Genomic DNA, 27,108 nt, shown 5'->3' with positions numbered 1-27,108 from the left:
TCCCAAGTTCACTTCCCGAAGCCGGACTCCCTGGCAAAGGATTATGGGAGCAGTTATTAGTTGCGTCCAAGTCCAACAGCCTTCTGGCTCTGCTTCTTCCGGGAGAAAGCGATGGGGGGGGGGAGGGAATTCCCAAGCGAGGACTACATTTCCCGACAAGCAGAGCGGCCACCCGGGCCGGGCATTTCCGGTCAGGCATGCGCAGAAAGAAGGCCCGTGTCTGGTGGTGGTAAACAGAGAGACGTCAGCGTCGAGTGCTAGTAGCGTTTGTTGTCAGCCGAGGAGAGAAAGCGCGAGCGGGGCCGGTACCGGCGGAGAGAGAGAAGCCGAGCGCGCAGATGGCGGAGGCCGCGGTGGACCTGGACCCGGACTTTGAGCCGCAGAGTCGGCCCCGCTCCTGTACTTGGCCTCTGCAGCGGCCGGAGCCGGACGGGCAGGAGGCGGCAGGAGGGTCCCAGGCGGAGGGCCCAGCCCCGGCCCCCGCGCCCAAGAAAGGCGGATCTCGCCGGAACGCTTGGGGGAACCAGTCGTACGCAGACCTGATCAGCCAAGCCATCGACAGCTCCCCGGACAAACGCCTGACCCTGGCCCAGATCTACGAGTGGATGGTCAAGTCGGTGCCTTACTTCAAGGATAAAGGAGACAGCAACAGCTCTGCAGGCTGGAAGGTACATGGAGAGGCCTTGAAATGTCAAATGGAGCTCCTTTGAAAGGCTGATTACGTCTCAGTTCCAGAAATCTCTGAAAGGCAGGAAAAAAACAGTGCACACTTTGTTTTTAGTGCATATTTTCAAAGCACCTCTGGAACTTTGGAAGGCAAAGTGCTTTGAAAATATGCATCGTAGCTTATCAAGCTGTCATTTTCTTTGTTTATATAAGAGAAATGAAGCAAACACCACTTAAGCCCTTCGAGTCACTAAATTATGCGAAATGCCAGCCCACAGTTTCAGCAGATTTGTTTTCTGGCTTAGAAGTTCACTTGCTACACAGCACAATGCAAAATATTGCCTTTGTCCATATAGCAGTGCTGCCTGAAGGCCTCCTAAGTTATTTCTTGGTGATATTAGGGTAGGACTAACACTATCCAGCTTATTTTCGAAAGAGAAAGACGCCCATATTTCGACCCAGATCGGCAGATGGGCGTCTTTTCTCCCGTGGGCGCTCAAATCAGTATAATCGAAAGCCGATTTTGGGCGTCTTCAACTGCAATCTGCCGCGGAAACGGGCAAAGTTGACGGAGGCGTGGTGAAGGCGGGACTGGGGCGTGTTTATTGGCCGAGGAGAGATGGGCGCCTTCAGCCGATAATTGAAAAAAGAGAGGCTTTTTTACAGCAAAATTTGGGTCGCTCTTTTGGACCCTTCTTTTTCACAAACAAGTCCCAAAAAAGTGCCCTAAATGACCAGATGACCACCCCTGACTCCCCCATTGGTCACTAATCCCCTCCCACCAAAAAAAAACAAAAAACAACTTTAACAACTTTTTTTTCCAGCCTGTATGCCAGCCTCAAATGCCATACCCAGTTCCATCACAGCAGTATGCAGGTCCCTGGAGCAGTTGTTAGTGGGTGCAGTGGACGTTAGCCAGGTGAACCCAGGCCCACTCCCCCCTACCTGTTACACTTGTGGTGGTAAATGGGAGCGCTTTAAACCGCCCCCAAAACCCACTGTACCCACATCTAGGTGCCCCCCTTCAGCCATAAGTGCTATGGTAATGGTGTAGAGTTGTGGGCAGTGGGTTTGGGGGGGGGGGAGGGATTTGGGAGGCTCAGCACACAAGGGAAGGGAGCTATGGACTTGGGAGGTATTTTACTTTTTTTTTTTTTAATTGTTACAACTGCCCCCTAGGGTGCCCAGTTGGTGATCTGGCATGTGAGGGGGACCAGTGCACTACGAATCCTGGCCCCTCCCATGACCAAATGCCTTGGATTTGTTCGTTTTTGAGCTGGGTGCCTTTGGTTTCCATTATGTATGAAAAACAAAACCGCCCAGCTCAAATCCGCACAAATCCGATGCATTTGCCGGGCACAAACCGTATTATCGAAAAAAAGATGGACGCCCATTTTTTTTCGAAAATAGTCTGTCCCGCCCCTTCACGTACCCGTTCTCTGAGATAGACGCCCATGGAGATGGGCGTTCGCGTTCCATTATGCCCCTCTATATCTGTCACATGGTTTCAAGAGTGATCATCTGTGCATTAGCTCATTAAACAGTGCAGTTACACTGGATTTAAATAATACAGATACATTGACACGTGTGTAAAAAGAAATGTAGGCACCCATGATCAAATTGTATGTTTCAGTGAATCCCTATATGAACAGAAGCTGATGCAATTTTTGCATGGTACAAAGTTTAAACATGAACTGTTTCCACTATTTGGGTTTCTGCCAGGTGCTTGTGACCTGGTTTGGCCACTGTTACTTACTAATAATTTCTATGGCGCTACTAGACATACACATCGCTGTACACATTATATGCAGGTACTTTCTCTGTCCCTAGAGGGCTCACAATTTAAGTTTTGGTACTTGGAGCAATGGAGGGTTAAGTGACTTGCCCAAGGTCGCAAGAAGCTGCAGTGAGAATTGAACTCAGTTCCCCAGGATCAAAGTCCACTGCACTAACCACTAGGCTACTCCAGGATACTGTCCTACATGGACCATTGTTCTGAACCAGTATGGTTATTCTTTTGTTCTAAACATAAAATCTATCTTTAGTTTTTAATGTATTATTTCTTTTTCAGGAAATTTTTTTTTTTAATGATTCAAAAACAACACTTAATGGTGTTTAGATGGCAACTCCAGTAATTGGGCAGACTTCTATGGTCTGCCCTTATGGCTAGACAGATCTGGATGGATTGGAGTGGGTTCAACAGTAACTCCAGTAGTTGAGGAGTAAGATGAGTGCCAGACCTCTGTTCTTGTCATTTTCAGGAAATAGACTAACTGAAGATCAAGTATACACATGTTAAACCTATTGCATGTAATATGATGTAACATATCTTGTTGGGTAGACGACGGAAATCTTTAATTGCTGTCATCTGATAAGTTACTGTGAATATGATACAGGCAAAAGTTTGGATGCTCTTCTAGTCAGTACTTTGTAAAAACACTTTTGGCAGAAAAATAGCTTCCAAATTTCCTGTCTCCAGCTAAGAGTCTTTTTGATTCCCCCCCCACCCCCCCGGCCCATTTTTTAAAACTTAGAAATATTCTTAGGTCTCTGAATGCACTGCCCGTCTGAGATCTCCTCACAGTTTTTCAGTCCAAAACCTTCAGATTTCTTTCCTGTAAATATGTAATTTTGAGGTATGTTTGTCTCCTTCTGCTGAGCAAAGCAACTTCTTTTTCAGGTTAATTTTTCACTGATTGGGGGAAATGTTGTTGCATGCAAATCTCTCATGAATATTCATTGTGGGTATCCCAAAAACCTAACTGGCTCTGGGATGCTTCCAGGACCAGGTTTGGGAACGACTGATGTAAATGCGTAAAGGAACCCATTATAGTTGAAAGGAATCCATTATTATTGAAAATAGATAGAACAACGGTCGGGTTTCTGCCAGTTACCTGTGACCTGGCTTGGCCACTGTTGGAAACAGGATACTGGGCTAGATGGACCATTGGTTCGACCCAGTATGGCTACTCTTATGTTCTTACATTTTGGAATCCTGCTAGGTACTTGTGAACTGGATTAGCCACTGTTGGAAACTGGGTGCTTAGCTCGTTGGACCTCTTGATCTAACCTAGTCTGGCAATTCGTATGTTCTTACACATTTTTGCATTCTCCTTTAGATCCCAGGCTGTCTGTACCTGCAAATGGAGGATAAGATAGCTAATACGGTAAAATTGGGGGATAAGACCTTTTTCAGATATGTAAGTGACAAGAGGAAGTGCCATAATAGCATTGTGAGGCTCAAAGCTGAGAGAGAGAAATATGTGGAAGATGATATGGATAAAACTGAACTGCTTAACAATTATTTTAGCTCTGTGTTCATGGATGAAAGACCGGGGGTAGGGCTGCAGAAAACAAAGGCTAAAGGGGATGGATGTATGGTAGACTAAGACCCGTTTACAGAGGACTGTATTCGTGAGGAGCTAACCAAACTAAAAGTAGACAGAGCGATGGGGCCTGATGGGATACACCCGAGGGTGCTTAAGGAACTCGGAAAAGTTCTGTCGGCTCCGCTGACGGACCTCTTCAATGCTTCCTTAGAAACTGGAGTGGTCCCGGTGGACTGGAGAAGGGCGGATGTGTTCCTTTGCACAAGAGTGGAAGTAAGGAGGAGGTTGGGAATTACAGACCGGTCAGTCTGACCTCGGTGGTGAGTAAGTTAATGGAAACGCTTCTAAAGAGGAGGACTGTGACATTTCTTGAACTACAAGGAATGAAGGACCCAAGGCAGCATAGCTTCAGTAGTGGCAGGTCGTGTCAGACGAATCTGACTGTCTTCTTCGACTGGGTGACCAAACAGTTGGATGTGGGAGGGGCGCTTGATGTGGTATACTTGGATTTCAGCAAAGCCTTTGACACGGTTCCGCACAGGCGACTGATAAATAAATTGAGTGCCCTCGGTGTGGGACCTAGAGTAACTGAGTGGGTAAAAAAATTGGTTGAATGATAGGAGACAGAGGGTGGTGGTAAATGGAGCTTGCTCTGAAGAAAAGGAGGTCATCAATGGAGTACCGCAGGGATCGGTCCTAGGACCGGCTCTTTTTAACGTCTTTGTGAGTGATATTGCGGAAGGGTTGTCTGGTGAGGTCTGTCTCTTTGTGGATGATACTAAACTGTGCAACAGGGTGGACACCCTGGAGGGTGTGAATGACATGAGGAAGGACCTAGCGAAGCTGGAGGAATGGACCGATATTTGGCAACTAAGGTTTAATCCCAAAAAATGCAGGGTCATGCACTTGGGTCACAGGAATCCGAGGGAACGGTACAATATAGGGGGTGAAATGCTTCAGTGTACGAAGGAAGAGCGGGACTTGGGGGTGATTGTGTCTGATCACCTTAAAGCTTTCAAACAGGTAGAAAAAGCGACAGCCAAAGCCAGAAGGATGCTAGGGTGCATAAAGAGACGCATGACCAGCAGGAAAAAGGAGGTGATAGTGCCATTGTATAAGTCTCTAGTGAGGCCCCATTTGGAGTACTGCGAGCAGTTCTTGAGACTGCACCTATGGAAAGATATAAACAGGATGGAGTCGGTCCAAGAGGGTGGCTACAAAATTAGTAAGCGGTGTTGAATGAAAAAATTATAGGGACAGGCTTATGAACCTCAACATGTATACGCTGGAAGAGAGGAGGGAGAGAGGAGACATGATAGACGTATATCAAGGGCATTTATATACAGGAAGAGAGCCTTTTTCAAATGGAGAGCTCTGGAATGAGGGGGCATATGACAAAGTTAAGAGGGAATAGGCTTAGGAGTAACCTAAGGAAGTATTATTTCACAGAAAGGGTGGTGGAGGTTGTGGAGTCGAGGACTGTTAATTTAAAAAGGCCTGGGATAAGCATGTGGGATTGCTTAGGAACAGGAAGAATTAGGGGTTACAGAGAATGGGCAGACTGGATGGGTCATATGGCCTTTATCTGCCGTCATGTTTCTAATAGGAAATTGTGAGGGGTAGCAGAAGTGATGAAACAGATATAGAGCCTTTCATCTGTAATGGGTGAGAGCTGTCTCTGTATTATTATTATATTTGGTATACCGTCTCTCTGAAATGCATCAAATGAAAGATAATAATTTATTTATATGGTTTCATTAACCGCCGTTATGAAGAGATTCACCCAAGGCGGTGTACAGTTGGCTCAGCAAAAAGTAAAAATCAGTCTATAATAAACCTAAAAGGTTAGTGTTCCAAGAAGTGAAGAGGTTGATATATGTGCCTTGAGGTCCTTCTTAAATTTTTAATGTTAGACTCCAAGCGGAGATGGGCTGGAGGAGAATTCCAGAGGGCTGGGGCCACATAAAAGAATGCAGATTCACTTGTGGAATCCAATATTGCTCTCGATGTCTGTTCTTCAATGCAAATCTAATTAGGTGAAGAGGCCAAAAACAACTTGGAGATATTGAGAATATACGAGACTTGAATGTCAGGTGAGTATCTAGTGTGAGATCCAATATCTTTAGGGTTGAAATAGGTTCTGCCCAAAAATTTGAGGTGAAATAGAAGGGACTGAGTAGAAGTTACTTACCCATAGTGCCTTATATTTTGAAGAATTTAATTTTCCACATATAAATGGAAACACACACCTGATTCTTGAATCAGTGACACCAAGGGACTTAGAAATAAATTTATAACGGGGATAATGGAGAATCTTGAGGAACGCCACAAGATAAATTTTGTATTTGTGATGAATGTGAAAAATGAAAAAGGAATGATTGAAACTATGGTAAGACATTTCTATCAGCCCAGTGTTTTTTAGCCGGCCAGGTGAAGGTTGTGATCAACTGGATCAAAGCTGCTGATCTTGTGAGACAATACATGTTATATTACCTTTATGTAGTTGCTCTTGGATGTCACTAACTATAGAGAGTAATGTCTCTGTGCTTTGAAATTCACAGAAGCTGGATTGTCATAGATGCACTAAGTTCTGATCTAATGTAACTTTTTCAACCTATTTTTGAGATGAAAGACAACTTGGAGACTGGTCTGTAATTTTCCAGCAGAGACGGGTCTAAGGAATTATTTTGTAAAATTGGTCTAATTACTGCTTTTTTCCAAGATCATGTCACCCCACTTTCTTCAGTTACATTGGCTCCCACTACAATACAGATGTCTGTTCCAGGTCTTATGTTTAACTCACAGAGCCTTACATCTTGGTCCCCTGGCATATCTCACTTCTGTGGTTACACTCCCTGTCTTACACTTTGTTCATTGGATTCTCACTGGGTGGTTCTTCCTTCCCCTGGGTTGCATGTTATGAATCTACACATTCCTCTGCATTTGATTTCCTTGCTCTCTTTGGAATTCCCTCCCTCCCTCCCTCCCTCCCTCCCTATATTTGATTCAAATTATTTAATAAGTTTAAAGTTTTGCTAAACTCTAATTTGTTTGCAACAGTTTTTAAATTTCCACCCTGATTTTGGGCTTCAGGGTTGGGTCTAACTATCCCAGGGGCCCAGTGTATGTTCCCAGATCTTTCACGAATGTGTATGTATGATTCTGGTTGACTGATCTTTGCTTTCTTTTCTACTTTAATTAATTATGAGTTTTTAAACTGCTATGACCTGCCATTCAAATATAACAGGTGTGATATCCCCCTTCTCACTCAGGGTGACCTGGTTCTCAATATGCAAATCATATGCAGATTAGTGTGCTACCCCTTCTCACTCAGGGTGACCTGGTTTCCACTCAACAAATTAAGCAGGTCTCACCAACTGCATATTTCTCAGGCAACTCTTTATTCCAGCCCCTGGGCACACTTCTTCTAGCTTAACACTTTATGCTTTCAAAGATCTTCACATTGAGCCTCCCCACACAGATACATGGGCTCAGTACTATACCAATACTTTGGGGACTCTCAACCCCAGGCTTTGCAGCCTGCTTCTCTTAGTACTTCGGACACACAGTCAAACTCTAATGCTTTAGGGACTTCTTACCCCAGGACTTTCAGCCAGTCCACCCCCAAGTCCATCAGGTTAGCCAGTATCTTTCAGGGGCTCTCCCTTCTTCTGCTGCTAGCTCACTCCCCTCCTTTCACAACTCAGGTGGGGTACAAAGTGGTTAATCAGCTACACAGGACCTAGCCCATAACCGCCTGCACCTGTGGACCTCCCAGGGCTCTCCCCGGTCCTAGCGACCTCCAGCTTCTTCTAGCGCCCTCTAGTGGCCTACACCGTATAGGACAGCCTCATACCTTCTCACACAGGATATCAAGCTTTTTAATAAACATAAACTAGCATTTACCATGTCAATTATGAAAGGAAATAGAGCCTGTAGATTATGAAATAAGTAGTGCAAAGAGTAGGGTCTACAGCATAAGATGTTATATGGATTGAAATGAAATCAGTTCATCAAATCCTTGAACTCGTGTGGGGGGGGGGGGGGGGGGTTGAAGTGGGACCAAAAACCCTGTAAAAAAGTAAGATATCTAATTTTTCTAAGCCCTCATTGTTGGGAACAGGTGCTGACTGGAAAAGAAGCTTGCAAATGGTTGACTTTATCTTGGAAAAAAGCAGCTAATTGTTCTACCTCTTTTGGATTTCTATGCCCCATGTGCATTGCTCTATAGCTGTTTGCTTTAAATTTTAACTGCCAAAAATTAGACCATTCTTATAATCTTTTTAGATAACTTCTCATGTTGGTCACTCTCTCTGGGGTGTCTACTCTTTTGCAAATCTTTGTGTCATCTGGAAAAAGGCAAACTCCCAGCCCATGACCACCTCCCACCAGTCCAGATCCATTTCTGCGTCCAAATATCCTCCACTGACCATATATCCTCCACACCAGGAAAGAGAAAATAAAAAAAAAAACCCACGCAGCCACATTCTGTACTTTCATGCACTCCCCTTTTTCAGTAGAGAACCTTCAGGAATAATCCTATGTCCATCCTTCCCACCTCTCAGCATAAAGTCTTCTGGATTATACGTGGCACTGTTCACAAGGTGAGACCAGCTTAAGCTTTTAAAGATTATAAGGTGATAATGTTACAGAAAACTACCGGAATGTCAAGCACATGTAACAGTTGTGGTCGGCCTCACCACCTCTGTTCAGTTTCTAGCATCAGAATGCTTTGTGCAGACCGTGTTCCAGAGTAGCTCTGTTTCCAAAACTAATGGTTCTCAGCTGACTTGTATCCCCAGGTAGCCATTGCTGAGGGACTGTGTTTAAAGGTTAAACCAAATAGAACTATTCCGTAATCTTGTGGTTGTCTGCCCCAGTCCACTGGAGCCATTATCAACTATGGTAAAATGTGAGTCCCGAAGCCTCAGCGAGGTGGCAAGGCAATCAGTTTTTCAACATGCTGCTCCGCTTCTGCCGCAGATTCAAATATTGCCTTAGACCCATTATTAGTTACGTGCAGCTTAGCAGGATACGCTGATATAAATTTGATGCGACGCAGCAGTTTTGAGCAGATTGAGGAGAAAGCTCTTCAGGCAGTTGAAACTGCTGCTAGTCTTGAAAGCATCAAATATCTTCTCCTTCATATTGCAATTTAGTGCCATTTTGAAGCGCTCGCAAAATTTCCAGTTTGTGGGCATAATTTTTAAGTATGAAAATAACCACCTTTGACCGAGTCTTTGAAGGCACCCAGTCGATGTGCTTTCTCTGCGGATAGGGCCTGCTGATGTGGAAGGCTGTAATGAAGTGGTAATCCACCGTTCCAGAAATGATCCCAGATTTTTGTCAGGAATGGCCTCTGAGAGTTTCTTCTGGAATGATTTTCCAGGTCTTCTATCTTGTCTTCTAGTTCTCTTAACCGGGACATCTGTTGTGGGGTCATAACTTCCATGTTATGCACTGCGTCTTCGACCTCGCTTACCTGCTGTTGCAACGCTTGCACATCTTTAGGGTGGTAAATTGCCCTTCCATGTGGTCTAATTTGTCTATGATTTTTTGAAACTTCGCTTCCATAGAGGTTTTGAGGGTGGCGGTAACCTCCATGATAATTTCCGTAGTCCAAACCGACCCCGCGGATGGCAAGGGCGGTGCTGACACCTCCGCCATTTTCGGATCTCCCATTCTTTTTTTTTTCTGCTGGCCCGTTGTTGCTGGTTTAGAAGCCATTCAGCAAGCCGAGGCTCATTTATAAAGGGGATAGCAGATACGGAAAGTGTGGGAGACACTTCTGAACTTCATATCGCATGAGTTCGTTGAGAAATATGTAGTTTATTGAACGGGAGGTTCTCCAACCACTGTCTTTATCTCACCATTCCGAAACTGGAAGTCTCTCAAAACATATGTAATTAAACAGACCCACAAACTAAAACATTGTTGCTATTACAGAATTATGCTTGCGTCTATCTAAATCTTATGCCTAACCTTCACTGCAGAATTAAAGATTTGTAACCTGCGTAGTCTCAGTACTAAGCAGGGAACAATAAAACATAAAAATTATAAAATAATACACAACATTTTCAATACTAACATACAGCATTAGCATACACTCAATCAGAATACCTTATAAAAACAGTATTTTGTATTGCATTAATACATATTAAATATCTGACATACTAAATATCCTCTTGCTGTCTCTAACTCATGTTCTGGAATTCATTTTAAATTGCCTTGCTGTAGCCGTTATTAAATAGCTCAAGCCACCAGAAGGGTGTATTATTATTATTATTATTATTTATTGCATTTGTATCCCACATTTTCCCACCTATTTGCAGACTCAATGTGGCTTACCACCATACCAGGAGGCAGATACAATTGGTGTAACAACAAGCTCCTAAAAAGCAGCGAGCTGAGCGAAGTGATAGAAAGGTGAATCAGGATAGGGTGAGGTGATGAAGTGTTATGATGAGTTATGGATTCTCGTTGTAGGCCTTGTTGAAGAGAGAAGTTTTCAGTGATTTACGAAAGCTAGTTATTTCGTTGATCTCTTTCAAGTCCTTTGGAAGTGCATTCCATAGTTGCGTGCTCCTGTAGGAGAAGCTGGTTGCATGTGTTAGTTTGTATTTTAATCCTTTGCAGTTAGGGAAGTGTAGATTAAGGAATTTGCGGGCTGATCTTTTTGCATTTCTGGGAGCCAGGTCCACGAGGTCCATCATGTAGCTTGGGTCATCTCCATGGATAATCTTGTGAACAATTGTGCAGATCTTGAACGCGGTACGTTCTTTAAGGGGGAACCAGTGAAGACTTTTTCTTAGGGGTTTTGCGCTTTTATATTTTGTTTTGCCAAATATAAGTCTGGCTGCTGTATTCTGGGCTGTTTGAAGTTTCTTAGTAGTCTGTTCTTTGCATCCCACATAAAGTTCATTGCAGTAGTCCAGGCTACTTAGCACCATTGACTGAACCAGGTTATGGAAGATTGATCTTGGGAAGAAAGGTTTTACTCGTTTGAGCTTCCACATGGAATGGAACATTTTTTTCGTTGTGTTCTTCACGTGGGTTTCAAGTGTGAGATTACGATCAATGGTAACTCCCAGTAATTTCAGGGTATTTGAGATTGGAAGAGAGAGGTTTGGTGTGGTTATGGTGGTGAATTTGTTTGTGTTATATTGTGAGGTAAGTATGAGGTAAGGGTGGGAGTACTTTGGTGTTTTGCATGAATTTGGTTGAGGCAGTAGGAAGCCCTGCTTTTCTCTTTCAGGCCAGGAGTTTAGAGGATGGGAGATGGCATGGTGAGCTGGGAGTGATGGAGGATTGTGCTGACTTGGGTATGTTGTCATGATTTGTACTTTTTATTTCAGTTACTTTGGAAAAGAGGGGCATGGTTTTATGTTAACTGTACTCCATTGTTTGCCAATGGTAGCTCCCATTTTCTTTCTGTTTATGTTTTTTTTGTTTGGTTTTGTGTGGGTTTTTTTTTTGTTTTTTTTTGCAACTCCTTCCCTTTCTGTCCTGAGCCTTGGGGACAGAAGCAAAGTAGGTTAGGGTGGGGGGTGGAGAGGAGAGCTGCATGCTTGAAGGGCAAGTAATTTTTCAATAGAAAAAAGAGAATACATTTGGAAATGCTCACAACCTTGAGGAAACCCTCCCCCCCTCCCCCTTAAGGATGTTTGAAGGTGGGCTGGTAGGGATGGATGTCAATAACACACACTGGTCAGCAGTGTCGTGGCTCCGCATGGGAAGATATTTGGCAGCTCTCCTTAAGCTCATTAGAATCCAAAATGGCCCCAGCGTAAAAATGAATGAAAACCACTGCTGTACTCTGTCTTTTAAATGTATCTAAAGTTCATTGGTCATCTAGGTAGGAAAAGAAATGCCCAAGTCAATACATTCAGTTTGCAGCATATTTGCAAAAAGCTTTTTTTTTGTGACATACAAAGCCACAGGAAAACCACATGTAATATGGCATTGGCAGTGGCTTCAGCCATATTATAAAAGGAAAAAGTTCAGTGGTGAGCTGGGGATAAATATCTGTCTCTGAGCTCCTGGGCCCTCTCTACCACACTGAACTAATAACTGGATAGACTCAAGAAACAGTTGTTTGGACAAAAGGAATGAGTGATTTAAGCACTCAAGAGATGTGTGGTAACAGAAGTACGACCACATTGCAGAGGAAAGAGAAAAATAAGCTTCAACACTCCGAGGCCAAGATGGCTGTCTTGAGTGCACAGCGAGTCCTGGTATGAGGCCAAAATACAATTGTAGAGGAAGTCACAGAGGTCATATTTGGGCATTAGGTGCTCGTTCTGATTGCATAGATGATAAGCTGAAAGGTATGTCGGCATCAGTTGAGACATTTGAGTTGTACTGAACAGAGCATTGCATATGGTGGAATCCCTGGTGGTTCTTGCAGACAAGATTGGAGATATTGAAAACTGAAGTTGCAGTAATATGTGGTTTGTGGGAATAGCTGAAAGTGTGAACGCTGAATTGTGAGGTTTTCTTGAAAATTGGCTTCCCTTCAGCCTGCAGTTGAACTGGTATCAGGTGGACCCAAGGTGGGGGAGGGGCAAGAGAGTGGAGTTGTTCTTCAAAGTGTTAGTGGCTCAGTTTCCTAAACTTTGTGCAGAAGAATGCTGTACTTGCTACCCCATGTGAAGCCCAGACCTTCCTTGACCAACATGTTCAGGGTCTGATTAGTGGGATTTAAGGAGCATAAACCTTAACAAGGAGAGAGAGAGAGAGAGAAATTGAATGTAGGACAGGTGTGGCGAAGGTTGGATGATGGACATTTTATGTTCAGGTTGGGTTTAAGGATCATGCGCAGGGTTATGGGAAAGGCAAGAGGTAGGAAGACTTGGTGTGCTTAACGGCAGGGGATGGGGGGAGAGAAGGGACATAAGGGGGTAGAGAATCTAGAAGATGGATGGTAGTGTGGAAGGGGGAGGGATTAAGGATATTTGGAGGAGGACTTATGGAGCTGAAGCCCCATAACTTGTGCAGAGTACTGAGCAGGGAAGGTTGGAGTGAGGAGACTGCTCTATATATAGTAAGGAGTTCATTTGTTTGATTCTTCTATTGTGTTAATGTGGGTGGTGAAGTATGGATCCATTGGAGCAATATAGAGCGCTTCGCTATGAGGACAGCCTTATGCAAGAAAAGGCCTGTTTTCCATGTGCCCTTTACTATACTCATGATATCATCTAGAACCCATATCTGTGGTGTTGCCATCCATCATTGACGGTATAACTTGCCGAAGTAAGTCCAAACAGCTGTCCAAAATGCATGACTAGAAGGTTAATCCCAAACACAATGTCTATATGAGGCATTCTTCTGTCTGCATTTAACGCAAGCCCCTGGTGTGGGAAAACCCATCTTTTAGATCATGAAGCAGGTTTTAATACAAAGGTCTTTAATAAAGCCACTGACAGGAATACCTTTTTGTCGTATGAGAGTAGTCATCCAAAGTGTTTAAAGGACAACCTTCCGCTTTCTCAATTTTGAAGAATTAGGAGAAATTGTTTGGATATTGCTGAAAAAAAACGGAGCAAAAAAACTACAACAAAGAGGTTATCTGAAAAATGTGTTACAACGTTCATTTAAACGTGCTAGATTTTATAATAGGGATTTTTTGTTACAGCAAAATAAAGAGATCAAGAAAAATGATTAATTATGTACAAACCTGTGTTCTTAAATTTTTTTCAAGAGGTTTGGACGTAGCTAATATTTTACAAAAAAATTGGGTTATTGCTAAATTACATCCAGCATTTGAAGATGTTGGATTGCGGGTAGCGTATGCCACAGAACGTAATTTGAAGGAATTGTTATGCCCTGCCAACATATAAGCTCTGTTGGTGCAGTAAAGAATAAAATAACGGGCCACTTTGTATGCAATGCTGCATTTGCTACATTGATTAAAGAATGTAAAAATCCAGCTGAAGGTAAGATTTATCAGCTGAGGCATTTCAGTACATGTAGAAGTGATTTTGTTGTGTATGAAACTATATGTGGGTATGACAATCCATTGTTTAAAAACTAGATTGCTGGAACATAAATCGAAAATTAAATCACTGTATAAGTTTGCAACATCAATTCAGTGACTTGAAATGCTTTGCAATTGACTGGGAACCCAAATGGTCACGTGGTGGGGATCGACAATCAAGATTGCGAAGACGTGGGGCGAGGTGGATCTTCACATTAAAAACATTACAGCCTGACAGCTTGAATCAAGAGTTAGAATGGGCTAAACTTTTGTAAGCATTTTCTTTGTATATATTTGCATTTTTGAGTATACCATTTGTTAGCATCCTGTTTTATTAATTTTTTTTTGTCACCAGGATAGTATACGATTAGTTTGTATTTTTGTAAGAAATGGTGAGCCTTCTAGGGTTTTGTAAGTTTGTTCAGGTGTATTTGTGACATATGTGAGATGGATCTTTAAAGCGCAAGAACTTGGCGTCTGACGTCAGCGCCATTTTGGAGATGTGACGTCTCCAAGCCATACACAGGATCTTTTTCAGTAAGTGTTGTTTTTTTTTTTTTATGTTGTTTATTTTTATATTGTGAGTTTAGTCATTAATGGAGAATATTTTGGTTTTCAGATAAGATGTCTGTTTTGTATTTGACCTTGACGAAGCCTTATGAGTTGGCGAAACGGGTCCTGTCGGATTCGTAGAAGATTATTTATTTTAATTTATAGAAGTCTTTATTAGGTAATAAACATTACAACCACAGAAAAGCATACAAGTCAGGGGGCAAAATACAGATGCTCTTACTGTACCCAACAGTCCCACCGACTGAAAAATGCAACTTTCAAATGCAGAACAAGTCAATAATCTGAAAAAGTAATTTACAAGCCTACTTTCATTTCTAGATTTATAGAAAAGAGATTTTTCTTAACAAAGCAAGAAAGTACCTATAAGGCACCAACAACCCTAACCCCCCCCCCCAGCCGCCCAACTCCATCCACTCTAACCCCGATCCCAACCAACTCCTCAAAAAAAAAAAAGGGGGGGGGAGACCCCTCCCCCCTCCATGCCTATCCCACTAATAAACATGAACAAGAACAATTAGGGAAGGTGCCCAATTAGCTTCACACTTGGACAGCATGTGGCAACGAACAGCCCAAAGCCGTTCCATTTCGCATATGTACCACAGTTTATTCAACCACAGAATCTTAGATGGGGCAGTGTAAGATTTCCAGTGTGCGGCCAGGGTCACCCTAGCAGCTGACATTGCATGTCGCACCAAAAGGGATTGAGTGCTAGAAAGGCCTGGAGGTTTTTTAGGAAATAAAAAGAATTCCGGGGACCACTTAATAGGAATCCCAAGCCACCTTTGCAATATTGAATTGTCCTCCAGTAAGCTCGCACTTTAATGCAGGACCACCAGATATGACCCATGGTGCCCTTTTGCCCACATCCCCTCCAACACAAGGGAGAGACTGCTGGGAACATATGATGGAGACGGACAGGAGTAAGGTACCATCTAAATAGCACCTTAACCGCATTTTCCTTAAAGGGAACAGAGATCAGTCTTAAGGAGGGCATTGTCAATAAACTTCCAATGATCATCCTCGATCACCACACCAAGCTCTTGATGCCAGTGCTGTCGATGCAACACATTGTAGCTTAACTGTTTTCTCTGGCATTTTATAGAGACAGGAAATCAAGCCTCTGGTATCTCCTAGAATCCTCACAAAAATCTTCAAGAAAAGAGTCTTCCCGCAGGATCCTTGCCTTGATCTCAGCAGAGGAGAGGAAATGTCACAACTGAGTATATGCAAAAATCTCATTTGGCAGAACAGGGTAAGCATCAGCAAGCGCAGAGAATGAAATCAAGTTCTCATCATCAAATAATTGACCCCAGGTTGCAAGACCAAAGGAAGCCCAACATGTGAAAGAACCTAGACCCAAACCGTGTGGAAAAAGCGGATTGCTCGCTATAGGTGACAGCTTAGAGAAGAGTAAGTCAGGCTTGGCAAATAACCCATCCCAATAGAAAAAAGTGGTGTGGACTGAGGGACAAATGCACTAACCAGTAGGTCTGCTGCTCATTTCATGTGGCCTCGGTAGGCTTTAGGGACACTTTCAGTGGGACACTACCCGGATGTAGCTGCATAATTTGCAGATAGCTGAATGCACAACTGAAAGCCACCTGTGTTTTAGTGCATCAGCCTAAATGCGTACAGGAAGGCATCTTTTTAATGTGTTCTGAAATCTGTGCTTTTAGCTACGTTTGAAGGAAGCAGTTTCCAGTCAAACATTTTGCTCAGTTTGAAAATTAGATGAGGAAATTGCAGTGTAGGCACCAGTGTGTCTGTTCTTCAGGCTGAGCCCAAGAACAAGTTTTCTTTCTGTCCCATTCTTGATCCACTTCAATCTGGCTTTCACCCTCTTCATTCAACTGAAACAGCACTTGCCAATGATCTGTTCCTGTCCAGATCCAAAGATCACTATTTTATCATTCTTAATCTATCTGCTGCTTTTGACACTGTTGATCACAGCCTACTCCTTGATACGCTGTCCTCACTTGGATTTCAGGACTGTATTCTGTCCTGGTTTTCTTCTTTCCTGGTTTTCTTCTTATCTCTTCCATTGTACTTTTAGTGTATTTTCTGATGGATCCTCCTCCACTTCTATCCCACTATCAGTTGGTGTACCTCAGGGATCTGTCCTGGGACCACTTCCTTTCTCCATCTATACTTCTTCCCTTGGTACTCTAATTTCATCCCATGGTTTTCAGTATCGCCATTACGCTGATGACTCCAAGTCTACCTCTCCACACCAGAAATATCAGCAGGAATCCAAGCCAAAGTATCAGCTTGCCTATCTGACATTGCCGCCTAGAAGTCTCACCGCCATCTGAAACTAAACACGACAAAGACTGAGCTTTGTACCTTTCCCCCTAAACCAACCTCTCCTCTTCCCCAATTCTCTGTTTCTATGGATAATACTCTCATCCTCCCTGTCTCATCAGCTCGTAACCTTAGGGTCATCTTCGACTCATCTCTCTCCTTCTCTGCACATATTCAACAGATTGCTAAACCTGTCGTTTCTTTCTGTATAATATCACCAAAATTCGACCTTTCCTTTTTGAGCACACTACCAGGACCCTTATCTACACTGTTATCATCTCTCGCTTAGACTATTGCAACTTGCTTCTCACAGGTCTCCCACTTAGCCATCTATCTCCACTTACATCTGTTCAAAATTTTGCTGCACGACTGATATTCCGCCAGTGTCGTTATGCTCATATCAGTCCACTCCTCAAGTCACTTCACTGGCTCCCTCTCCGTTTCCACATACAGTTCAAACTCCTCTTACTGACGTACAAGTGCATTCACTCTGCAGCTCCTCGGTACCTCTCCACTCTTATCCCTCCCTACACTCCTCCCCGGGAACTCCGTTCACTGGGTAAATCTCTGTTATCTGCACCATTCTCCTCCACCACTAACTCCAGACTCCGTTCCTTTCCTTTTATCTTGCTGCACCATATGCCTGGAATAGACTCCCTGAGCCGGTAAGTCAAGCTCCATTTCTGGCCGTCTTCAAATCTAGGCTAAAAGCCCACCTTTTGATGCTGCTTTTAACTCCTAACCCTTACTCACTTGTTCAGTACCCGTATTTTATCATTCCTACCTTAGTAATTCCCTTATTTGTCCTGTTTGTCTGTCCTAATTAGATTGTAAGCTCTATTGAGCAGGGACTGTCTCTTCATGTTCAAGTGTACTACGCTGCGTATGTCTTGTATAGCTATAGAAATGACAAGTAGTAGTAGTTAACTTGTTGGTATCACCCGTTTGGAGAGGGATGATCATTTTGACTGGAGGCTGTGAGTAAGGTAGACTGTATTGAGTTTCAATGCTGAGGCTGAAGCAAAGTGCCTTAAGTCCTTCTTCTGAAATTCTTGCAAAAGTAAAAAGTGTGTGAGAAGTCAGTGTTAGGGCTTGGGTAGAGCATGTCTATGCAGGGTCAGTACCCTTGGGGTGAAAAAGAGCAGGTCTAGTGCCTCAGTCAAGGAGGGGGAAGAGTCTTTGCTGGATTGGGACCATGGGGGGGGGGGGGGGGGAAGGGGGGATAGTTGGCATCAGGTCCAGCACCTCGGTTGGGGAGAACTGGGTTGGGATGGGGAAGATTGGTGAAAGTCTGTTGCATATGCACTTGATTTGCTTTTTACTGTCTTTCTTCCAGAATTCAATTCGTCATAATCTCTCGCTGCACAGCAAGTTTATTAAAGTCCATAATGAAGCAACAGGGAAAAGTTCCTGGTGGATGTTGAACCCTGAAGGTGGTAAGAGTGGGAAAGCCCCAAGGAGGAGAGCTGCTTCCATGGACAATACCAGTAAAGTGAGCAAAGTACGAGGGAAAGCATCCAAGAAAAAAGCAGCACTGCAAGCTGCACCTGACGCCTCTGCTGACAGCCCAGACTCCCAGTTCCCTAAGTGGCCTGGAAGCCCTTCAGCCAGGAGCAATGAGGAAACTGATGTGTGGAGTTTTCGCCCCAGAACGAGCTCTGATGCAAGTACGATAAGCGTAAGGCCTGAAGAGGAGGATGAGCAGGATGAAGAGATTCATTCTTCACTGGTCTACTCAAATTCTTCCAGCAGTGTCCCTCCAACTGTGACAGAGGAGCTAGAACTCATTGATAGCTTAAACCTCCTCTCGCCTGCTTCCTCCATGCAGTCGGTGGCTAGCAGTTTCTCCCTGCAGCCCCAGAGTGCATCCTCTCGGACTTCATCGTTTGGCAACTCTTTGTTCAACCCAGTAGCCATCCCTTTGCAGAGTTCATCAAATCGTTTCACAGGGCCTCAGACTCTGGAAGCACTATTGACTTCAGATTCTACCCCTCCTAGTGATGTAATGATGACCCAAGTAGATCCCATCCTGACTCAGACTGGCAACCGGATGCTGCTGCTTGGTGGACAGGCTTCTCAAAGCAAGCTCAGTCTGTTGGGGAAACCACTAGAACTGCAGCCTACCTCCATTGGTACTGGCACACTGCCATCCACTGTCACCCTTTTGGCATCTTCTCAAAGCACAGCTGCCTTGACAACTCCGAAAGCTCCAGCTGCTGCTAGTTCTCAGCCTCCTTTGCCTTCTGCTTCCATGGCATCATTTGTAGGCATGAGCTATGACAGGCTTCCTACAGATTTGGATGTAGATATGTACATGGAGAACCTGGAGTGTGATGTTGATTACATCATCAACAGTGATCTCATGGATGAGGAGGGCCTGGATTTTAACCTTGACCCCGTTATGCCAAGTGCAAGCTATCCCGGAACCACACAGGCTTCCACCCATAGCTGGGTTCCCAGCTAACTTGAGGAGTATCAGAAAGGTAGGTGCACCTCTTACAGCAACTTGCTTGACTGTTCCCACTTCACAGCACCCTTTACAGTTTGCTTGTTCCCTGTGGTACACGGGCAGTTTTTAAAATGTTAACCCTCCTCCATCCACGTATGATCTTGTTTCTGTGATTTTTTTTTTTCTCATTTCATGCAAGCCAGTCTTTTAGCTCTGGACATGTTTTTTTGTCCCCCACCAGCTTGCTTATGTCCCTTCTCTTTCAGTGCAGCAGAGTGGCACCATTTCTGAGGTTTGAGTGCACAGTGTTAGCAGGGACCCACATCTATGAACTACATCATGAAGCCAGATTGCATGAAACTGTCTCCCGGTGGGAGGGGATGATCTGGAACATGAAAGACTCTGTTGTGGCACATTGATTACACAGCACTGTCTTCCAGTGACCTTGCTGGATCAGTTTTCAAACAGCCCAAGTAGTTGCAGAGTGCATGGGTGCCTTTCATTTCATGCATGGACCACACTGAGTTGTAAAGAGAAGCTGCAAAGTCCATGTGCTGGAAGCATCCATGTGTTTTCCACTTGCTCTGCTATCTGTTACGCGGCCAAGTTTGCTAATGAAATGTCTGTATTCTGTTTTCCTCCCTTAACCTAAGCACATCTGCCTGTGTGTGTGTTGGAAACCAAAAAGTAAGATTGGAGTGCTGGCATATATAGTACAAAATGAAGAGGTAGGTAGAATAGGCATCTCAGAGACCTGGGGGTGGAAGGAGAATAACCAGCGTGGGTCAGATTGGAGGAGGGGCGATGCTATACATTAAAGAGAGCATTGAGTAATCTGCATGAGGCAGATTGTGACGTGGAATCTTTAGGGCACTGGTTCCCAAACCTGCTTTTCAGGATATTCACAATGAATGGGCATGAAATAGATGTGCATACACTGCCTCCTTGGTCTGTAAATCTATCTTATGTATATTCATTGAGAATATTCTGAAAACTTGACCAGCTGGGGGTGATTTGGGAACACCAGCTTTAGGGATAAATTCTACATGTAAAGGGATACTGTTGGATGTTTACTACCATCTTGTTGGCCACAATGATGAAACGTTAGCAGAATTTAGGGAAGTTAATAAATTTGGCAGCACTATAATGGGTGATTTTAATACTGATAAAAGTCACATAAGGAAATGCTAGGGAGGTGAAGTTCCAAGATGAAATAAATAGCTGCTTTGTGGAGCAGCCCGTTCAGGAACTGACAAGGGGCTGAGAATGGGTAGTTTACATCTAGTCCATAGTAGAATGAAGGACTTGATGCAAGAGTTAATGGTACTGAGGCCACTTGGCAATAATGATCATCACATGAGCAAATTTGAATTAGTAACTAGATCTACTGCAGTAGCAGTTAACTTTCAATAGGGCAACTATGATGAAATGAAGCAAATGTTAAGAAAAACTTTTTTTTGAAAGGAGCACCTGGAAAGATAGAGTTTAAATCAGTCATGGACATTGTTTAATATGATTGAGATGTAGTCCATATATTAAAAAAGGTAGAAGGACCATCGACAAGCTAGAGTAGCAGATCACCTGGACTAGATGGTTTACACACCAAAGTACTGAAAGAACTAAAAAATGAATTTGCAGCTCTGCTATGAATAATCTACCATCAAAATTGTCTACAGTTCTTGAAGGTTGGCATCACATTGGCCACCTTCCAGGCTTTCAAAGAGGTTCCTTGGTAATCTGGGAAACTACAGTCTGTTGAGCTTGATGTCAGCTGGACAAAATGATGGGAAACATTTTTTTGTAAACAACAAAATTACTAAACACATGTAGGTAAGACCTGGTTTAATGGCACAGAGGCAACATAGATTTAGCCAAGGAGGTCTTGTCTCAGGCTGCTACGTTGTGGGTAATGGTGAAGCAGTTGATATACAAACCCCATTTTAGACAGGACAGGGAAGTCTGAATTGAAACTTCCAGATCAGGATGTCTCGAGTTCCACTGGTATTTTCAAATAGAATTTGCTAATGTAGAGGTGAATTCAGGTGAAATGGACGTTTAGGCACCAAGTACAGATCACAAAAACATTTATTTTAGAAAAAAAAAAACCAGCACATAAACGTATCTGTGTTGCTGTTCTATAGCATGTGCGTGTAGGTGACGGCGTATACATGTTTCTTTGCCATTCTACAAGTATACATGTTTATTTTTCCAGCGTTGTCGCAGAGTCTGCTGTCTCTTGCCAGTTTTGCCTTTTTTGGGGGGAGGCAATCTCATTTGGGGATTAAGGGGTAACCTCCTCTAATTCAATAGGAGCAGTTTGCCAAAAACCTCAATGTGCTTCATAGCAGGTAAAACGTCTGTGTCCTTTTTTTTGTATAGGATGCAGACGTTTAGTCCCCTTCTGAAACTGGGAAGCGGTTTCTCAACTTGCCCACCCAAAACGCACCCAGACACTCCCCCTTGCCATTAGCATGCACTTTGGTTTGATATGTACATATCAAATTGAAACTTAGACATTTATGAGTACATAAGTGTTGCTGTACCGGGACAGACCGAAGGTCCATCAAGCCCAGCATCCTGTTTTCAACAGTGGCCAATCCTGGTTGCAAGTACCTGGCAAGATCCTGAAAAAGTTCAATACATTTTATGCTGCATGATAAATGTTTAATTGCTGGTTTATGCAAATCTCAAATGTGAATAGCTCTTCTGAAATGACTGCCATAAAGTTATCTAGATTCCTAATCTAAGCCAATGCAGGATTTATACACTGTACTAAACCCAGCAACAGGTTCAAGGTGGTTCACATCTTAAGAGACTCGCCCAATAAACGAGGAATTACATCAGAAATCAGCAAGATAAGAAAGTGTACAAATCCTTCCTTCAGAATTGCTTGTAATTTACTTCTAATTGAGTATATGAAGTAAGTTTATTCCAGATAACAACAGCCTGGAAAGGGAGCCTAGCATTAAATTGATGTTTTAAACGTATGCAGTTAGATGTTGGAAATGTCAATAAAACACTCTCTCGAACCCTAGAAGAAATATATAAAATGAATGTGTACAGAATTGAATGAGCAAATCTGAAGTGCTACCATACAATACATGAAACATCAAACAGCTTTATTGTGAAATATCTTTGTCATTACGTGTAAAAGCAAAACAAACACAGCAAAGCATCCAATACAACAAAATAACTACAAGATGAAAAACTCTCGTGCTCAAGAATAACGCCAAGGGTTTTAGATAGGAAGAAGGTAAACAATCAGTATGCACTTTCAGAGCGAGCCAATGAAGTCTCTTCACATAATTCAGAAATGATTTCCTAGAAACTGTTTTGATAAAGGAGCTCATTTTTGAAAGGAAAAAATGTCTATAAAGTGGCATCATTTGGAGTTTTGTTTTGGTTTTTTTTACCAAAAAAACGTTTTCCAGACGTTTTTCTCTGCAGTGTGTCCAGATCTCAAGGGGGCGTTTTAAGGGTGGGATTTGGGCATTCCTAAGACCTGGATGTTTTTCAGTCATAATGAAACAAAATGAAAATGTCCGGGACTAAAACTAAGACGTTTTAACAAGGTCTAACAAAATTGACTCTCAATCCACATATGAAACGAGCAACACCTCAACACCAGAGTGGATATTATAACTGATACCAAATCGCCCATAAAAAGAAAGGGAAAAGGCCTCAGAAGTCCGTGGTAATACAGCACCCTACAGACCGGTCTGTAGAGTGCTCTACTGATGTTCGATTAGAGCTCAAAGCAATGTCCACTAGACCCCAGTCCATCATTGGCCATAAAAACTTTTGGTTATTTTAAAATTTACCAGAATTTCAGTGAACAATGTCAACTGTATATGCAGCACACTTATCTTTTCCCAGTGGACCCGTTTCACCATCCAGCTTCATCAGGGCTGAGCCTCTTTCTACCCTTTAAAAAGGGATCACTGAATAAATTGCAGGCTCTTGTATCTCTCACTGAAGTTGGAAAGACACATGATTAATAAAATATAAGGTAGCTAGACCAAATGGAATTTTGTAAGTCAAACACTAAGATTCTGGCCTATAATGGTAGCCAATGAACTGGCACATATATTGGAGATGCTATTAGATTTTTTAAGAGAGTAAATTCATAGGGCCGTGTTTTGAACAGTCTGTAATTTTGTTAACAACTGCTTGGAACAGCCAAAATAAATAACATTACAGTAATCCAACAAGCTTAGTATCATTGCTTGTACAATTAAGTGAAATTGATCTTGTTTAAAGTATTTACATACTCTACAAAGTTTGTGCATGGTATTAAATATATAAATTTAAATAAGCTTGTTGGTTGAATATATTGACCAGTGTCTGTAAGGTAAATTTGGGAATCCAAATAAACTCCCAAATTTTCTAGCAGATGTTGAAAACTTATAAGTACTTGTCTCAACTTCACTCGAAACATTGTTAATAAGTAAAAGGTTTGTTTTATTGGTATTAGTTTTGATTTATGAATCCTCATCCAATTTTTCAGTAAAATAATAACCTCCTGGATTACCCATAATTTCTGATGATACAACTGAATGAATAGGAAGTAGAACAGTTATATCATCTGCATAGATATAACTAGAAAAACCTTTCTTTTCTAATTCAAAGCTGAGTGAATGTAGATAAATATTGAAAAGTATTGGTGATGATGGGGATCCTTGAGGGGCAATCCAAAAGCAAGTCAGTCCAAAGCAGCACAGCAACAGCAGAGAGTTGGAAGACACTCCACACACACAATGTCAACTGACGTATTGACCCAACACAGGCCGTATTTCGGCAATCCCTCCTTCTTCAGGGGTCTTTAACATTCAGCAATAAAATGATCACACTGTAACAACAGAATGTGGTGTCTCCTTTGTGATTGCGGGTTGGCTGGTGGTTTTTGTATTATAAGAGCTTTTACACCATGTTTTATTGCTGAATGTTCAGGACCCCAAAGAAGGCAGGATTGCCGAAACACGGCTTATGTTGGGTCAGTATGTCAGTTGACATTGAAGCTCATTTTCAAAGCTCTTAGACTTACAAAGTTCCATAGGTTACAATGGAACTTTGTAAGTCTAAGTGCTTTGAAAATATGCCTCATTGTGTGTGTGGCATCTTCCATCTTTGGCGGAAAATGAACAAAGCAGATCGTTAAGAGACAAAATGTAATTTATTGATGAAAACCAAATAAAATATATATATAATATATATATATTTGTGTAAATCAGCCCGACACAGGCCGTGTTTCGCCCAGCAGGGCTGCTTCAGGGGCTACACAGTAATCCTTTACTGTCAAAATATAATGGATATATATCGAAGAAAGCAACCGAGACAAAATGTACAGAAGATTGCAGTCATTGATCCACTTGATTATATGTTGAAAAAACAGCACAAAAAAGGGGACTGACCTGAAATCAATCGGACACTCTCTTGATTAGTCCATGTCTCTGAAAAACTAGTTCCTATTTTAACCTTATAAGAGCGCTGCTCCAAAAATCTGTTAAACCAATTTAGAAAAGATCCTTGGTACTTTGTAGAGGAAATCTCCAGCCTTCTACAGACCAGTGCGGTCGAACCTGTGTCACCAGGGGAAAAGGGAAGGGATTCTGGGTACTTCTTGTGCCCAAGAAAAACGGGGGGTTGTGTCCCATCCTAGACCTGAGGGCCCTGAACAAATCCCTGGTCAAGGAAAAGTTCAGGAACCCGATTGGCTGTGCTCTCTGCATAGGGAACTAGAGGTGAAACAAAGAAATCATAGTGGTCAGTTATTTCAGTGTGAAAAGGAACTTACCAGCTCTCTCCAAAGTAGCAGCCTCGTATCTGCTTCTGCTGACTCTCTGCAGCCTTCATGTTCTGACTGAGTGTTTTCACATGCGTTTATTCAGTTCCCTGTATTTATGTTTTATTTTCATGTTTTATTCAGTATGCTCAATTTTATTCTTAAGACTTTTAACACATGTATTTATTAAAACTTCTTGTCTGCCCCTGATGCACTCCTTTATGTGGGCAAATCATGGTCATTTCGGGCATTTTAGTTGTATTAATTACAGGTTGTGGTTACGGACGCTGTTCATCTGTTGTAGTCTTCAGTACAGTAGATCCTACCTGGACACAGGGAATGTGCTAATTAAAGCTTGAGTTTTCTTCTAGCCATATCTTTCTTTGATCTTCTGTTCTCGGAATTACTGAGGTTGTGCTGTCTGGGCCCCCCCCCCCCCCCCCCCCCCCCCGCTCTTCAGACGTGTCCTAGGAATGCAATAGCTGTATATGTCCTGTAAAGTGTGTAATTGAGACCAGCCCTAAAGATCATTCATCAGCTTGCAAAATGCAATTGCTATCCTTCCGTTGTACCTTTGGCCAGTTCATGCCTCTGCTTGTCAGCCAGTTGCTGTGTGAGTTAGAGCTGACGCACACTCGGCCCCTGTGGCAGACCTGTCCCTGCTTCCACATGCTTGTTTTCAGCCTGGGAGGGCATAGAGCCGCCAGAGGGATCTGGACCGTGCTGAGAGCTTACAAAGAGTGGAAGAGGAGGTTTTGGGGGAAATAGGTATGAAAGCATGGTGTCCGGTGGGTTCCTCTGCTGCATTAATTTGACAATTTCCTTATTTATTTATTTTTGGCAGGAGGCCCTTGAGGTGCGGGTTTGAAGTTGATTTCATATCCCTCCTGCTCCCCAGAAAAGCTGATGAAGACACCAGAGAGGCTGAGAGAGCTTCAATGCCAGGCTCTCTTCTCAACACAGTGAAGTGGTAGGAAATAATGGGTTCGAGGCACAGCTGAGTACACTTAAATTACAGAATCGAGTTTTGGTGTTAATATCTCTTCAGCAAACTGTGAGAGGAATGAAAAACAGCACCTTTAAATTAGCCTTTGTGTACAGAGCCTGTTCCCAGCATTTAAGGGATGATGTCAGAGGTCCCTCCACCCAAAAAATCAACATAACATTTCAAAGGGAGTATGCAACTGGCCAGGAAGAAGGGGAAGTGAAAGAGTGCAGAACTTCTGTCCCCTCGGACCCTTGCCTCTTCCCACAGCTCCTTTGATCAGAACAAGAAGCTTTTTAAAGTAATCACAAGCTGCCTTGATCTAGTGCATTTCAGGTGCATAAAGGAACCACAGACATAAACACTGATTGTTTGATTTTTCCCTACTAATCTTGGATGTATGATTTCAGCTGCTGTGGGCCTTCCTAGCCCACCGTGAATCTGGACCTGTGCTACCACCAGGCTGCAGGAAAAAGGGACGCTTGAGGGCATGTAAGGTCAGGGGGCAGCATAGGATTTATTTCAGCAGCAAAAAGCAGTTCAGACTTTTTATTTGTAATGGATTTTGGTTAAAGATGTAAAACCAGCTGCAAATGATATGGAGCCTTTTATAAGCATTTAAAAAAGAATAGCATTATTAGGCAGGATATTAACCACCAATTAATTTTTTAAGTAAACTTTTGTAATTGTGTATAGATCCTTCTTCTGACAGATAAACACTACAGAGCAGCAGGTGCCAGGCTGATGCAGGCAGCATGGTGAAGGGTCATCCGCCCACCAATGCAGTTCTGCAGCTGCAACAGCTGCCGTCTCCCAGCGTTCACTCCCTGCTGCTGAGGCCTGGTCCTTTCCCTTGTTTACAGACCTGTAGCACTGTGATGGCCACTTGTGTCAGGGCTAGTGCTAAGGTGAGGTGGGGCGGAGACTCCATCTGTATAATGAAACACTCATGCCAGTTGGGGTAAAACGACACTGGTAGAATGGCTGAATGATGTGGGTACATCTAGCCACGGTAAAGAGAAAACGGCATATGTCCATTTAAGTCTG

At 43.0% G+C, this 27,108-nt stretch overlaps 1 protein-coding gene across 1 annotated transcript; it reads left to right on the top strand.

Annotated features, from left to right (window-relative positions):
• Nucleotides 1-218: 218 nt before the first annotated feature.
• On the top strand, nt 219-27,108 carry FOXO4 (forkhead box O4). Its single transcript, XM_030209746.1, has 3 exons — nt 219-668; nt 18,182-19,328; nt 25,921-27,108. The coding sequence occupies exons 1-2, from the start codon at nt 339-341 to the stop codon at nt 19,307-19,309; spliced, it is 1,458 nt and encodes a 485-aa protein (XP_030065606.1). The 5' UTR covers nt 219-338; the 3' UTR covers nt 19,310-19,328; nt 25,921-27,108.

The sequence above is a fragment of the Microcaecilia unicolor genome, chromosome 7, assembly GCF_901765095.1.
Source record: "Microcaecilia unicolor chromosome 7, aMicUni1.1, whole genome shotgun sequence".
NCBI classification, from domain to species: domain Eukaryota; kingdom Metazoa; phylum Chordata; class Amphibia; order Gymnophiona; family Siphonopidae; genus Microcaecilia; species Microcaecilia unicolor.
This window is presented reverse-complemented; position numbering and strand designations above follow the sequence as displayed.